Source organism: Cyrtonyx montezumae, unplaced genomic scaffold (genome assembly GCF_038088225.1).
Source record: "Cyrtonyx montezumae isolate F1298 unplaced genomic scaffold, pur_monq_1.0 scaffold_0, whole genome shotgun sequence".
NCBI lineage: Eukaryota > Metazoa > Chordata > Aves > Galliformes > Odontophoridae > Cyrtonyx > Cyrtonyx montezumae.
The window spans coordinates 48,696,505-48,713,650 of record NW_027071824.1 but is presented as its reverse complement, the minus strand read 5'-3'; the positions used below and the strand labels follow the sequence as shown (position 1 = coordinate 48,713,650).

General features: G+C 37.7%; 1 protein-coding gene across 1 annotated transcript in view; it reads left to right on the top strand.

Annotated features, from left to right (window-relative positions):
* The first annotated feature begins 300 nt into the window (after positions 1-300).
* RFX6 (regulatory factor X6) overlaps positions 301-17,146 on the top strand; it is a 34,651-nt gene continuing 17,805 nt past the window's right edge. Inside the window, exons 1-6 of the mRNA XM_065736832.1 lie at positions 301-487; positions 628-784; positions 2,469-2,592; positions 3,982-4,043; positions 10,117-10,194; positions 13,483-13,510. Coding sequence (XP_065592904.1) covers positions 301-487; positions 628-784; positions 2,469-2,592; positions 3,982-4,043; positions 10,117-10,194; positions 13,483-13,510 — 636 coding nt within the window. The remainder of the gene's footprint in view (positions 488-627; positions 785-2,468; positions 2,593-3,981; positions 4,044-10,116; positions 10,195-13,482; positions 13,511-17,146) is intronic.

Genomic DNA, 17,146 nt, shown 5'->3' with positions numbered 1-17,146 from the left:
AGAGAGGAGAACGCCGAGACGCTCCTCCCGCACGCAGCCAGCAGTTAATCATTAAGCCCCTCCAGACCCAGGCCCCTAGCTCCGACCACCCCCCCCCCGGGAGCTGCCGTCAGAAGGGAGGGGCACCCCGGGTCCGCCGCCTTCCGAGGCGCACCTGTCCCTCGCTTCGCATCTCCTCTCGTTCCGCAGCCCCGCAAGAGCGGCCCGCATCGCCCCGCGCCCGTCCCGTCGCATCCCGTCCCATCCCGTTCGGCCGCCCATGGGCGCTGCGGCGAGGAGAGGCCGGTGCTGCTGAGCAGCATGGCCAAGGGGCCCGAGCAAGAGGACGCCTTCCTGCACCTCCCGGCCTCGCAGGCGATGTCCGCCGCCTCCGCCGCGCAGGACGAGTGCTACGCGGAGCTGCTGGCGGGCGGCCTGCTGCCCTACGCCGAGGACGGGCTGGGAGCCGGGAGGGGTCTGCCGGAGCTGCCCGCCGCCATCAAGTCGGGTGAGGACCGCGGGGAGAGCCGCGGGGGCGGGTCCGGCCCGTGGGGCAGCGCGGGTTTTAACGGGAGGCATGCGGGGACGGTGCGCTGCCGGTCTAACGCCGACCTCGGGCTGCTTCTCTCTTCGCTCCCTGTCGCGCAGAAGTGCCTTTTAATGGTGAGACTCTCTCCTCGGAAGAAGAGGATGTGGACACTCGCGACGGCAAACTGAGAGCCGCGGACAAGAGCCCGTCCCCGAAGAAGAGCATCACGCAGATGATGAAGGATAAGAAGAAGCAGACGCAGCTCACCCTGCAGTGGTAGGACTCCCAGGGGGATGCTCCCCCGCCTCCGGGCTGAGCAGGCAATGGGAGCGGCACCGTTCCTTGTCCCTAGCTGCGTTCTTGGGTTCCTTGGGTATCTTTCAACTTCTGGCTACGTGCAGACAAGGTCTCCCCCCAGTTCCCGATGTTTTGAATTAGCGGAGGTTTATTTGTTAGCAAAAACCTCTGTCGGGTCCCCCCGTCATGTGGCTGTAAGGTGATGGAAGATCAGATTTATTCAGGGCACAAATCACCGTGGATCAGCTTATTGTACCCGGAGTGTGCAGACACAGGTGTCTAACATGGGATGAAACTGCACTTGCTTAGCTGGTCGTCCTGAATGAACAGGGATACAGTACTAATGCGTATGTAGTCAGTTATGTGTTATTTTGTTTCAGTGATATTACATTCTGTCTTCTTTTCAGGAACATTAAGCCTAAAAGTATTTGAAAAAAAAATAGAAATGAGGAATTATCCAATAATTATATTTGATCTTACTATTCTGCATGACCATGACAGTTTCACTGTCTCACACTGTACTTTTTACTTTCTACCACCCACAGATGCCGTTAACTTCGCTTTATTTAGGTAAAAAATGAACCAAATAAGAGTTCAAATTCTGTAGATTTTAACTGATACAGGTCTTTCCTAAAATACTCTGGAAGTTAGCAAGCAGTACAGTTGAATTAAATGGGAGCTTAGTTACCAAATGCAGACTGTAAATCTGGAGCTTTCCTTCTAACTGAAAAGCAAGAATAATGCAGATATCCCCATTTCTTAGTTTAGTTTACATCTGACTTGGAGCAGACAGTAAACTGCAAGGATTTGAGTCAGAGGAGGATATGCAACATTATTCCTTGTGCAGTGTTTACTGCATGGCATTTTCTTATACACTGGTGTCGTTTGGAGAACAAAACTGTTGCAGATAATTCCAGGAGTAGTGAATGATGGATGTTGACAAAGTAAAGAAACAATCAGGAGTGGAACACCTTGCTGTTACCAAGAGTTCAGCTAAAGGGAAGACAACTGGCTTTTATTCGTTTTTATATTAGACTTCATTGACCATTGTCAGGCACTTGTATTTTACAAACAGATGCACAAAAACGAATTCTCCAGAAAATGTCAGATCTTTGATTCTTATTTATTTATTTATTTATTATTTTTTAAGGTTTGGCCAAGAAACAGCTTCTGGTCCCACATGGAGGATAAAAATCCAAAGTAGGAAAACAAAAACAAAAACCTTAACTTCTGGTGTTAAACATATATTGGGACAGAAGATGCAAGTTGAAGTCCTTGCTCTGTACAGAGGGCAGATTTGAACCCAAATCTTTCACTGCATATTTGGTGCTCATCTTCTCAGAGCAGGGTTGGTTCTGAGGTGGTAGTCATTTAGATCAAAATTGTTTAAATCATATCAAATTGAAGAAGACTCATTAGGAAAAGGGACTTGGCCCCAGGTGTTCCACACTGTTCAGCTACCTTAAGCATCAAGTGCAGTTGGTTGCTGGTGTCTGTCTTGTTCAGTAGAAACTCATCTACGTGCTGTCATGGAAATCCTCAGAAAAATGGGAAAAATTTTCAGTAAAATGGGAAAAGAGCAGTGTCAGAAGAAGGAAAGGGAAATAAAATGGGGAAACATGCTGTGTTGCTTCTTACTCTGTCAGTTTCTTTCTCTGTACAGGCTGGAAGAAAACTACATTGTCTGTGAGGGAGTTTGCTTACCAAGATGCATCCTCTATGCACATTATTTAGACTTCTGCAGAAAAGAGAAGCTAGAACCCGCCTGTGCTGCAACTTTTGGGAAGGTAAAGAGCAAATGTCTTCATTGTTTGTTAGGCTAGTTCTTGATAGGCTTACAATTCGATATACGTGTGTTAAAATGCCTAATAAATTCATGTTTGTTTTTTTTCTGCTGTTAATGTACATAGTCAAACTAACTATGTGATTTCATATGAGATGATTTTACGACAACTGCTTTAGGAGAATCAAAAGGAACTTCAGTTTCTTTTTCTTTGTTTTATTTTCTCTCCAAGAGCTTTCTTTCTTCTTTTTAACAGTGGCACTAATGTGGTCCTTTCCATAATAATAATAAAAAAAAAAAGATATGGAAGACACTTTTAATTATACTAAAGTGCAAAGTGAGAAGTGCCACAATAAGCGATACAAAAAGGGGAATAAAAGTTAATAATGCAAAGAGCTCCTGAATGGGAGGGGGAAAAAGTTGATTTATCCTCTTCTCTGCCTTTCTCTACAATTAATCCTGAAATCATTTTAATGAAAGGTAGACGTGAACTTTCCAAATTAAACTCTGAGTAGTTGGTGAAAAAGGAAACCAAAAATGCTGATCTCTTCATTGTTCATAGATAGCAAAATGCATTAATTTAATTAAATAATAATAATGGATTTTAAATCAAGTTCATTAAATGTTCACTTACTAATTTTTTTCATCCTGAGTGAGATACACTTTCTCAGTGTATATCTAATATTCATTACAGTTTCAACATACATGAGGAAGACATCAGCTTTCCATTTAAACACTGTTTTGACGGAGAACTATTAGCTCTTTCTATTAGTGCTACCTCTATTAGTGAGTTTTATTCTTAATAAATCTTTTCCCTTAAGCCTTGTTCTTTATGGGAAGAGTAGGATATTTTTAGGGCAGTAATCTCAGACTCAGGAGTCCAGTGGCAGAATGTTTTTCTTTATTTGAATTCAATCTCATTGTGTGCCTAACAGAACCTTTTATAGTGTTTCAGTGAGGATAAACATGTTTAAGACAGTGCAGCCTTTTGATAGTGGAGGGCATAGGAATACCTGCAAGGCAAGGAAATATTTTTACCTTAGCCTTCAAGTCACTTTTTCAAATCAAAATTTTATTTTTTGATTAAAAAATCAGTTTATTTCCAGCTGTTCGACTTTGAAAATGGAATGGCAACACTTTCCATTGTAGAAGTGAAAATGGAAAGAAAGAGTAGACGAGGAACTTGGGAAGACTGGAGGTACACAGTGAGACGGATGAGGTTGAAAGGACCTCTGCAGTGTTCAACTTAATTGTTTATGTTGTGTCTTATGTGCCACAAATACTTATTGACAGACTACATTACACTGTGTATTTATCCTTCAGTTTCTTCCATGAACAAATGCCTAGGAAAGTATGCCGTTGTTGGAAATTAATACAATTATTTTCTCTTTAGACCATTCGCCAGAAATTCCCTCTCCTTACCACAAGGCGGCTTGGAACAAGGGGCCATTCCAAGTAAGGCACAGTTATCGATGTATCCGTTTACCAAATACATTCTAGGAATCAAATGCATTTCCATGCCTTCATAATGAGTACTAATTGGTAGTGGAAAGCTGTGAGTGATAACTTGTGATATACGTGATGAAGCTGAAGTAGCATTTAAGTGAAAACGTTACTGCAGGTGTAATTTCTAAAAGTAAACTGATTAAACTTCTAAAGCACAATTATTTTTATAGGTCCATAGACTTGTTGAGAACATACACCAAAATATTATGTATGTGTGTATAGAACATTTTGTAACATATACAATTGTTACAGCTGTTCACCTTTCTATAAATAATGTGCAATTTAACTGTGATTTCATTTTGCCTTCTGTAAACCTGACAACTTTCAAACTGTTCTATCCATAACAACACTGACCGATTTAAAGGCACTGGGAAAAAAACACTGTCTTAAATTTAGAAGAAAGTATATATCTGGATAATTTTTACAAGCTCTGATCAGAACACAGACAGTTGCGTGGTCATTTCATATATAACATATTCATTTGATTTGTATATTTTAACTTCAGAATATTAGAATGTGGAAACAGATTACAGACAATTATGTATCATTACCTGTGGTGAAATGTTTTGTTCGTTCTGGTTCTGGTATTGTTTTCAGTTGTGAAAGAATGAGTGTAAAGCACTGTCAAAGAGTGGTAACAGCATCCTCTACCTCCTCTCTTTCACCTATGTCCTCATGCCAAGACTGCTGAGGGAGTACTGAGGAATTGTCCCCAGACTGATATATTTTTTTAAATTTTAGTAGGGAATGCTCCCTTTTAAAGAAGTGAAAAGGTATTGGTGCATGGAATATAGTGAAGCGATGATCTATAGATGCTGTACAGGGAGTTTTTAAGGAGGTTTACTTTTAGAAAAGCCATGGGAAAAAGGGATTTCATGCAGATGGCATGCATTTTCTGCTGTGCTGTAGTTCAGCTATGGTTACAGGCACAAGCTGCTGCAGATTTGGTCAGCTTTGCAGATGGACATTTGCTGTTGCTGTTGTGTTCAAATTTTTAGGGGATCTGGCAGTCATAGTCTGTGCAGAAATATTTGGCAATCTTCTGATTCATGAATGCCTCTGTTAAGTCTTAATCGTGCTCACAACCCAGCATGTTTGGAGAAATGCTTCCATGTTTTAATGAATGAGAGAATACAAAGTTAAAATACTGCGAAGATGCTCATTGTGTTTTTGATCCAATATCTAATAAACTGATAAACAAGATTCAAATTTCTAAAATAAAACATATATCTGTGTAATTAAAGCACAGTAAATTAGCAGCCATTAAGTAAAAGGGTATGTTTCAAATCTTGTTTTTGACATGGGAATCTAGACATAGACTTAATTATATTACTATAATTCTATTTTCTCTGAGACATTTAACTGTGCTAGCACAGATACTTCATGCACAACATTTCTTCAGCAGATCCAATAGCCCTTCTGACCTTGATGGTATTATGTGCTGTATTTTCATATGGATTAACTGTTCCTGGGCAATTTCCTCAAAGGAGGAGGATGAGGCATCAGCAGGTTCTGTTTGAACATCTGGCGTTTTTTCTCTCTCTCTTTTTTTTTTTTTTTTCCCCTATCAGAGTATCCCCTATCCCCTCTTTAGCAATTAAATTCTGTATTTTAAGCATGGTAGTGGAAGTGACTTGTTTTTTGTTGTTTTTTATTTTAAATAGTTGTTGCTGTTATTATTTGGATATAATTTTAGTAGAAGCAGTAATAGCACTAGCTATTTTTGACAGTGATGTTTGTTGTTGTGGTATTGCCTGGGAAGTAGATGTTGTCCAGGGCTTAGGTGCTGCAAGAGCATGAAAGTGCTCTCCAGTGGAATCGTTATTCTTATACTACAAAGAAAAGCAAACTCTCTAAGAATAAAGAACCCTGCACATACTGCATGCACAGACAGTAACACATTGATAGAGCCTGGCTGCGATCAGAAGAAAGGAAAGAGAATCAATTCTCTCTTCTATCATCTTCAAGGTGACAGAAATTTTCTCCTACACCATATTCATGAACATGAACTGGGTTTTCTAAAACACTTCTTTACTAAGATGCGAGGCACAGGTTCTGCTCTAAGGTGTGAAATATACAGACAAATTTTGGTTTCTCCTCAGGTTCTGAACAGCATTTGTTATCTGAGGTTCCAGGCAAAGGGTGGCCTTAAAAATGGTTGTAATAAATCCTAGAACTTGAATCCTCAGTCAGAGTCTCTCTCTGTTTATATCCAACAATCTATTTGTACAAAAGTGTAAATACTAAAATATTCATTTAAACATTTGACCGAGAAAGTACATTTTTTGACACAGTTTTGTCACTCATCTCTGATGCCCATGCTGATCACACCGAGTTGCTGAATAGCAGGGGGAGATTTCTGTGTCCCAGCTGACTGAAAGAAGGCACAGGACAATTACAAACAAAGGTTGCAAACCCTTCTCCGAGATTAGCATTTCTTAAGCAACAGTTGCCGGCAGAGCAGGTTCCAAAGCCTCCTTTTTTGCGCAGGCATTGTTGACTATACTGTGGCTACTAGTAGAATTTAGTTATGATCTTCATTGTACATGAATTATGTGGAGCAGCTATTCAGGAAAGTGTACGTACAGCTCAAACCATACACACAGAAGGCTGTTCAGCTCAAGTTACAATTTAATTTCTTTGTAGACTTTGACCAATGTTGAATCTTAGCTTTTATCCATCATGTCTGAAAACTATTATCTTATTTATTAGGAGTGATTTAGTGGGTTAATAAAACTGATATGGCAGCTGGCCCCATGATAACAAGTTATTGCAAGTCCCTGAACAGCTTAAGCCTATCATTTCCTTATCAGCTATCATTTGTGTCAGTGTATGCTAAAATCAGGGCTACTAGTTGCATAGGAACATATGTTACAATAAGCCACTGAAATTAAGAGAAAAGCAGTTCAGTTTGTTTTTCAGTGGATTTGTTACAAAAACTGAGAGTAAGTTTCATATGCTATCTGATTTCATTTTATTAATTATATGATAGAACAGTAGAACACACATGTACTATACACATAAACCAATGAATATGCACATAAGGAGGCAGAAAGTTGTAGGGTAAAGATGTTATCAGCATGTCTGGAATAGGTATATTACTATCAACAGTGAGTCAAAAATAAAATATTCAACTAATCACTTTGGGCTGTAAGAGAATAAAAATCTTTATATCTTATTACTCTATGAAACATGCCAGACAGAACTTGAAAAGCACAGATTGTGTATTATTATTATTAATATTACTGCTTCTGTGCCATGACTGGAAAGCTGTAAATTATTTATTAGTAAACACTAAAGGAAATTAGAAGGATAGTTGCTCTGCATTAAGGGCACACTGAATAGATTCTGAAAGCTTCTATTCTTCATGTAATAAAATGTCACAAATGTGAATTCTGGTACCTTGGGGCATTCCAGAACAGGAACAAGTATTCTGGCTACCATTAAAACCTGAGGATACAAATCATACAGTAGTGCCTGTTTCTAGTCAGAATATGTTAATACTGAATTAGATATTGAATAATCTGGATCTCGATTCCTAACTTGTGAAGAACTCTTGCTTTTCTTTGTCCCTCTGGTTTAACAATAGGGAATTCCAAATTTGTGGTGCAAGTGTGAAGTTTTCTTTTTAGAATTTAATAGATGGTGCATAATTGAAACTGAGAAGTTCGGGGTGTCAGAATGGATGCAGGGAACTGCTTGTTTATATGGCCAATGCCATGTACATTACTGTGCCTGTAACATTTTTAAAGAAGTAGTTAGAGCTCTGTTTAGTTTTTCATCTTGTTCAGTGCACAAACTTTGCAATGTCATGACTAAGTATGTGCTGTTCTTTCACAGTATACGTACATTACATTTTCAAAACTACTTTAGTCACATCTAAAATAATTTTCATGAAAGAGAGAAAGATGTTCGTGCCTTTGGCATTTATGTCAGAACTCTTTGAAATATTAGGATTTTTCTGATGTAGTTGTTTAGCCCAAGTCCATCTGTTTAATACCCCTCAACCCAAAGTAATGATTGAAAAGCTTCAGGACTTTGATTCACAATACAGGTGATGCATTAATGTGTCTGAAATAGAGGATAACTGTCAGCATTGTGATGTTTAATGAAAGGTCACTTTTAGTGAAAGGCATTCTACACCACCTTGAAGTGTTGCTCTGATTTGGTCATTCAACTTTGACTTTACCCTAAAAAAAGGGAACTGTAATAAGCACATGAACCTATGTCTGAGCTTCCGAGCATTTAAAGTGCTCTGTTCATCACACTACCATACAGAGAAAAATATTCTTACTGGAAAGGAAAATTAATAGTAAATAAATAGGTGAGAGACATTCGGCCTTTGTAAGGGTCTCGCCATTGATATCTTCCAGTATTATATAGACTATTCAGTTTTAGACAAACAAAAGCCATGATATTTAACAGCAGCCACTTTTTTGCCACAGTTTTTTGGCTATAAAATCTTGAATGCATCCCGTGGAAATAGAAATAGAAATGACTATATCAGCCAAGATTTTCAGAGCCACCCGGGCTAAGCACTTTAATCACTGACAATCATTTTCTTAGTATCTTTTGTATCTAATATATTTAGACATTTATAAATATATAGCATTTAAGTTCTTTATTCCTATCTACCACTATCCCGTGAAAAACTAAACTGTAGAATTGTGATTTTTTTTTTAAACGAGCATCATCAGAAATAGCATAAATGACCTGAAAATCTTCATATGTTCTACGAACTACTTGCTAGAGGGTTTTACTGTGTCCAAGCCTGGTGCGCCCCATACAGGAGGAATGTGGAGCTGTTGGACTAGATCCAGAGGAGGGCCACAAAAATGGTCAGAGGGTTGGAGCATGTCTCCTATGAAAACAGGTTGAGGGAGTTGGGCTTGTTTACTTTGGAGAAGAGAAGGCTCTGGGGAGGCCTCATTGCATCCTTCTAGTGCTTGAATGGAGTTTACAGTCAGAAGGGAGACAGATTTCTTACATGGTACAGTTATGATAGGACAAGGAGAAATTGCTTTAAACTAAAAGGGGGGAGATTTAGGTTAGATGTTAGGAAGAAATCCCTTACTCAGTGAGTGGTGAGACGCTAGAACAGGCTACCCAGAGAAGCTGTGAGTGCCCTGCCCCTGGAGGCATTTGAATCCAGGTAGGATGGAGCCTTGGGCAGACTGAGTTGGGGGATGGCAGCTCTGCCCACGGCAGGGGGTTGCAAGTGGGTGATTGTTACGGTACTTTCCAACTTAAGCCATTCTATGATTGTATCTTAATAGTGAACTTTTGAGAAATTTTTGAGACGTTTCAGAGGAATATGTGCCTATTACTCCTGGTGGATGAACTCAACCAAATTTTTCTATGACTAGAAAAGTTCTGCCCCTATCTTGCTCTCCCACTCTGCTCCTGAAGGTCACTTTTATTTTGTAGGAAAATCAGTGAAAAGTAGTACCTTATATAGATTTCTTAGCATTAAGTTTTTGTATTCAGAACAGCTGAGGATATACAATAAATGTTTCCTTCTTCCATTTCTGTACTGGGAGCAATTATTTCCAGGAGAGCAATGGGGGAGATGAATGGAGATGATAACTGCTTAAGCAGATAAAGCAGAGTCAGTCAGCCTACAACCTGAGAGATGAATGAATGAATAATGCATTAACATTGCTCATCACAGCAGGTTGAACACTAATTTATAGGGAAGAAAAGCAGTAGAGTTACTTTTAACTGAAAAGTGTTCTGTGAAATCCTCTGAATGTAGCAGTAGTAAACCTGATAGATTACATGTGATGGATCAAACCAGCACCTTTGCAAGAAGCTGGAATTAGATGCTAGCCTTGAATTTTTGATCAAATCACAACAATTCTATTTTCTATGAGACCAGATTATTTTTTTTTCCATGACTGTAAAATAAATTAGTAGAAACTGTAAAGGAAAATTTTGCTATAGCATCGAAGATCACTTTGACTATTTGTTTTGACACGTCACACAGAAATAAAGATACTCTTTTTTATTTTTTTCCCCACAGGTATCACTATTATGGAATTGGCATCAAAGAAAGCAGTGCATACTACCACTCCGTGTATTCTGGCAAAGGCTTAACCAGGTACAATAGCATATATCTGAGATATAAAGCTTCTGCCCTTGCTTTAGAAAGATGGTCAGTGGAGGTGCAACTTAAAACTTCCCTAAGGAAGGTATTTATAGGGCACTAATTGCTGTTGATACCAGAACTAATATTGGTGTATCTGTCAATATCTGGCATTCAAAGATTTAGGTAGCAGTTTGCTCCATAGAGACATTGATTTTTGTTTTAACAGCTTGATCTGCATCTTCTAGTCGTATCTTCCAGCATGGCCTCACTGTTGTCAGTACAGAACTACATCAACATATTCCATAAGAGGATTTTTAGCGTAAGGTGGCAAAACACATTTTCCAGAATCACTTTGTTTGTTTGTGCATCATCCTGTGATTTCTTTCCCCAGGACAGCTTCCCATTATGAAACGTCTGGAGAACGGTGTGAAGCTGGCACCTGTGGGTAGGAGGGAGGAGGGGTTAGTGTAGATTAATATTTACAGGTTCTTTAACTGGCTAATATCAGTTTAAACCTAACCCAGGAAGCTCTAATTATATTTATTTAAGGGACAGCTAGCAGGATCAATATGTTACGATAGCTGCCTGTTGGTTTGCCAAAGATTAATAGTTCGTAAAACAAATGTCTGTGTTCACATATGGCTTGAATGATGGCTTTCATTGTCTACAGCAGTATGCCTGTGTAAGTGGGAACTATGAGAAAGGAAAAGAGTAAATGAGCTTATAATCACACACAGAAAGTTCAGCTGCTGTCAAATTCAGGTTACATCCAAAGAGCCTTTTTTCTAAACAACAGCACGAGTATAAAAAAATTGAGGATGATGTCACAGTAATGTTGAAAAGGAGCGTTTTCTCTTCCAAAAGCCTTAAGGTATAATAGGATGGAATATGCCATTTCCTTATCCATTATTTATCCTGAGCTATGAAGGTGTTGCTGGTACAAAGCTAGATGTTTGTGGTGGTTGTTTTTTTTTTTTTTCACAATTTAGTATTATGTTGAACAAACTGCTCATTGAATTGACAGAAAATCCGTTCTTTTCACTTCAAGGAATATGGTTATTCTTAGACCTCAACTCAATGTCAGCCAGTGCCCTTTTCATTGAAAACTCTATCCTCATGCAATCTAATAATGCTAAATGCAAAGAAATGGGAGGTTCTGCAAAATTCCTCAGGGCTGGATTTTCAACCATCTATGCTCACATAAATATGTATGTAGATTTTCATGAGTATTGAACACTTCTGAAAATCATTTTTTTGTACGACTGAGATAGTTGTGCATATTTGACAATTCTAAACTCTACATATCAGAATCTTCAGGCAGATTATGCCAAATACACCAGAAGAATCATGTCTTGAAATTCCTGTAATTAAGGTGGTTTGTTTCCAGAGAGTTTACAGATAACTATAGGCATCCCTGTCTTGAATAGGAAATACGAGAAGAGGGACTAGACTCTCGGCTTGGGATTCACTAGCTAGGAACTTTTTTTTTTGTGTCAGGACTTGTGCTCTCACGTTGGAGTCATTGAATTTTCAGGGTTCAGCAGTCACTAATTGATTTAGAACAGAAGCTCAAATGCTGACTTTGCACAGTCAGGTATATCACTGTTTGGATATGTCTGCATGAGGACAGTGACACAGTAGTCTGGGGTTAATAGCAGACATAGGGAAGAAAACTCAGACCTTGTGGGGATTCAAAATTGGGACTGAATATCCCATTTGCTGGCTGCTCAGTATAATGATCCATTTTTAACCTTTGCCCAATCACTGTTCAAGAAGTAAGCTATAAATTTTTTTTCCTGAATCAATCTCAGAGCAGAAATAGGCAGTGAAAATGTATAACTTGATGATAGCATCAGATCATACCATTCCAACACAAATAAAAGCATTTGTAGGTCTTTACCACAATACATGCTAATTAGATGGCAGCCTATGAAAAGATTAGAAAGGGCCTTGGTTTGGTTGCCTTAATATAGGCCTCTGCTACCATTTCAGATTTAATTGACATTCAGGTATTAATATCTTGGTAATTGAGCTGACTACAATAGTCCTTAAATGTAGGATTGTTGACACTCATACCCTTTAATTCCACTGTTAATTTGACCTCCTAGTTCATTTAAATATCAAATTTTGCCCTGCAAAAGGAGTGTAATTGACACTAAAGTTATTGATAGACACAGTATTCTGAGAAGGATAGCTCTAGCTAGTGATTAAGGCTGTGGAGGAGTAATACTAGCAGGTGCTGCTGTACATTCTGTGTATATTATACTATACATGTGGAAATCCACTGTCCATAACAAAAACATTTTGCTATGAAGTTAATTAGCAGCTCATTGTAGTCAACTGAATTACGCCTTTATTCATGCTCTTCTATCAGTGAACTGGGGAATTTTGTGGGTAGTGTACTGAATCGTCACATGATGGGATCTGTGCCTGGCCCAGGCAGGTGGAATTAGTGACTTTCAGCCTCTGTTTTCAGTCCTGTCAGCATAGCATCTCAAGAACATGGAATGACAGCATTGCTGCTAATAATTATAAGACTTTGTGTTGCCCACAGTATCTTATCAGCTGAAAGAAGAGGAAGTAACAATGATCAAACAAGCTGTGCTATCTTGCACATTTATCATTATACTGATCCTTCAGAGTCTCTATCCTTACACATTCTCTAGTGAAGTAGCTGTAACTTAAAAGGTGTGTTTTCTAATTTCTGCCTCTTAGTCCATTGAATTCGTGGGGAATTTCTGGAATGGACTATTAAAAGCATAGTCACCACACTGCAGAATATTTTTGATAGTTAAGAAATATTTCATCTCAGAAATGATTTTGCTTATATCAGAACAGTACTGTGGTAAAAGAGTGAGAGTTTCCTTCATTTTCCCGAGAAGTGTAAATTCTAGATATATATTTTTTTCTGTTCTGAATTTACTCAGCTGTATAAAAAAACAATTGAGTTTCTTTGACCTCATGGGCTCATGTCTATGCTGTCCTTCTGATATTTGTGAAGCTGCAGAGATCCAAATAAATAAATTGAAATTTTTATACTTTACTTGAATGCCTGAATCTTCATGTTTAAAAGCTGTTTTCAGTAAGTTTCCCTGATATACTTGCAAGCTGATGGAACAAGTTTAGAAAAAAGCATGGGCTTTACTATTATCATATTTGGAGAAACATAAGTCGTTTTTCTAATGGATCTATTTTATATGTTGATACAGGTATGTGAGTATGTGTATATGACAGAATGATAGAATATACATAAAAATATTTTACTTATGAAAAAATAATAAAATACGTTTATTTTCAAAGGTTCTCTGGAAGCAAGTTGAAGAATGAGGTAAGTGCTTTAATTGGTTTCTTTCACTTCTGTAATGATCAAAATAGTGTTTGCGCCCTGTGGATTTCTTCATGCACTTTGAAATTTTCAGCAGTTTTTTGCATTAAAGATTAGTCTGCAGAACACTTTTTCATGTCACTGAGTATTTGCTTCTCTAAATACTTACAGGAAAGTAAGACTGGAAGGCAAATTCTAAGGTTCATGTTCCAACCTAGTTCCCTGCAACTGCAGAGGTTCATAACAGACTCTTCTAAACAGAGACTCAAGGTCCAGCGTTTTAGTTTTTTGCATTTTGCCATTACTTTTGTAGGAAGGTTTTCTCAGAATCATATTGGTCTGATTGGAAACGAATGGATTTTGATAAAAGGGATTTTATACCTCTTCACCAGCATAGTTTTTTTCTATTTTTGGCTCTTTATAACATTTTATTATGATACATCTTGCTGCTTTTATTTACTAGGTGTAACAGACAAACAGCTCTTTAATCAGCTGTGAAAAGCATCACAGCCTTTCACTGTACTTCTTCCAAATTTATTATCTTATTGTATTATTATCTTTATTATAGATAGATAGATAGATAGATAGATAGACAGACAGACAGACAGATAGATATTTTTAACAGTTTTACAAGAGGCATGTCCATAATTTCTGTTGGTAATATCTCTTCAATGAATCCTAGAAATATGTGTTTGGGATGTGACAGTTTCACAAATAGCCTACAGTTTTACTTCTGTACCATCCCTTAGTGTGAAGTAACAGTTGAAGCATAGATGGAAATTGTTGAGAAGAGTTATGTCTGGCATGAACTGAAAAAAATGCCAGGAACCATTCTGAATGATACAGATTCAGTATTGTCTGGGGACATTTCTTGACGCCATTTGATTTACCAGACTAAATATAGTTCCTGTGATGAACTGATAGAAAACTGGTCTTTCTCCTTTTTCATTTCCAGATAAGCAATTCCTAGCTGATAGCTGAAATTCTTCTTGGTCCCTGAGAGTGTAGCTTTACTCTATTGATTTTCAGCCTCCTTATTGCCTTTATCTCAAAGCCATCCAGATATTTCTACATGACCTCTTGGTCTTCCTCTTTACTGATGATTTCATTAGCTCATGTCAGCCAGTTTAATCTACGAAATACTCTGTGACATCAGTCCCAAGTCTGATCTTTGAGAATTTACACTTCAATTCCATTTCAGCCCAGAAATTTCACTGTGCACACAGCTTGTTTAGCTGGAGCCACTTTCTTAAACATTTTACACTCTTCATCTAATCTCTACTCTCACCAGCAGAGCTGATCATTTGCCATGGTAACACTTTATCAATTATTTTAATAAGATTCCAATAGATATGCTGCATTTTCCCCTGTTTAGATAATCAACTATCTTATCAAAAGAAAACAGTGCTATGCCACGGGATAGGAACATATTTGAGGATTCACTAGCAGTACTACAGCATTCATTTTTTCAGAGTTTGGGGATGAAAAATTTCTGGTTCCCTTGGCATATGTGAATATATGCTTTAGTTTCATCTCAGATGTGAAACTCATGTTTCCATAAACCTATCTCGTTTCTGCCCCAGACATAAATACCTTGGTCCTCCCAGAAGAATAATCACAAAGTAGTCAGTGGAAATAACTGAGAAAGAACATGAGTATGAGATCTCTATTTTGTAGCTCTGTGTTGACTGAAATTACTCAGATGGATCTTAAGAGAAAAGCATATTTTTGTAGTCATAACTGAATTTTAATATTCTCAATTTATTGAAAATTTGGCAACATACATTCCATTAAAGTGAATAGTGAAAAGTCCCTATTCAAATGCTTGAAAGTACATGCAATTAGGTATTCCAGAAACATTTACAGTCCTTGCATAAGATGTCTCAATGAGAACATAAAGACACTGAGAAGATGTTAAAGCTCTGATTGTTTAAATATACTGAGTTAATGGCATTTGAATGAACACTTACTAAGTGCCAGAGACACTGTTTACTTCTGGCATGTTTTATCACATTTTCTAGTATTCTCTCTGCAGGGGGAGATATCAGCAAATTCTTTTATCTAAACCAGTTAGTGCACCATTAGAGTCTGTATGGTTAATTAAGCAGATAATATTACTGTCATTATCTTAAAGTTAAATGGCCATTAGAAACAGATGGCATTAAATTGAAAGGGCAAGTGGCAGTGGGTTAAAATATAAAGCCTAGAACTTAGACACAGCCATGTAAGACCATTAGCAACATAAAAAAAACATTGCAAATTATTTTAAGTCAACCACCAACATCACTGCCTTCTTTTACATGAACTAATCCTTTTTAATCAGAATTTTTAATATATTTCATTTGTAATTGCATCTTAAAGTAATCAGGACTACTCCTGTTATAAAAAAAAAACAACAACAGATAAACAAACAAACAAAACCACAACCAGTTTCCAACACTTACAGGCAAAAGTACTGACATAAAGGAATGATAATGTTTAAAAATTTCTATAATTTCTTTGACTTAGAGCTTGCATGTAGTTGGGTAATAAGTAGCAAATGCAAAGTATGTTTACATAATGTAACTTCTACTTTCCAGGTGTTTTGGTAAGGAATTTTGCCCTATAGAAATGGAGGATAGTATATAGGGTGAATAAATCAGATACAGCTACATTTTAGTCAGTATTTCTGATAATTTCACTTGAAACTGTCCTCTAGTTGGTAAGTCAACATTTTTAGGAAATATGTTCTTTTGCTCTTCTTTACACTATATTTTTTCTATAAGCCCACTATACCCACTATAGTGAAATTTGGTAGTATGCAAAGGCCACTTAAAGTGCTATTCAAACATCTAGGGCATGGGCAAAAATTCCATTCATTAGTACAAAAAGAATCTGGAATGGTTTTACCATAGTAATATGCAGAAAGCCTGCTAAAGGCCCTTTGCCAGGCTTTAATGTAAAGACTGGGGAGACTAAAATTTAACAATGAGTTTCAGCCAAATAATCTTCTCTAGATGTGAATAAAGGCCTCTGAGAATAAGCATGATTCAGTAAGGTCAGCTCCATAACACATGTTCTATTGCTTCTCTCGTGGATGAGGATTTCATCTTATATTATTTTAAAGCTTAATAAGCATGGTGTGGTACATGTTATAATGCATATATCTATGCATGGCATAGTAACGTTATATCATTGCAGGATATGACTGTTCTGCTCTGTGGAGAAATAGACTAAACCATACTGTGAGAGCTCTAGGTTAGGAATTTAATTGGGGGTATATTTACTTTATATTTCTTCGTAGTTGGTTTGAGAACTGACGCAGACAAGGCAGCTGTTGTCCACCCAAATTCCTTCTCTCCAAAGGCTCATATCTAATAATTATTCCAGATCTTTTCTCAGTCTGCAACTACTATGAGATGTGTCTGTTATACTTCAGAATTTAAAAGCTAAAGAGACTTGGAGAATTCTAAGAACTGCAAGGAATTCTCAAATCAGTAGAATTTAGTGTAATTCAAGACAAATCTATCTTGCCTCTAGGTTAGTGTTCACAACAGATCAACAAAGAAGCAGGAGAACACAAACCCACAGTAAGGAAATCATCCTTACTAAGACACTAAAACTGAGATTATAATGCTTTTTCATTTTTTATTTCTCTTT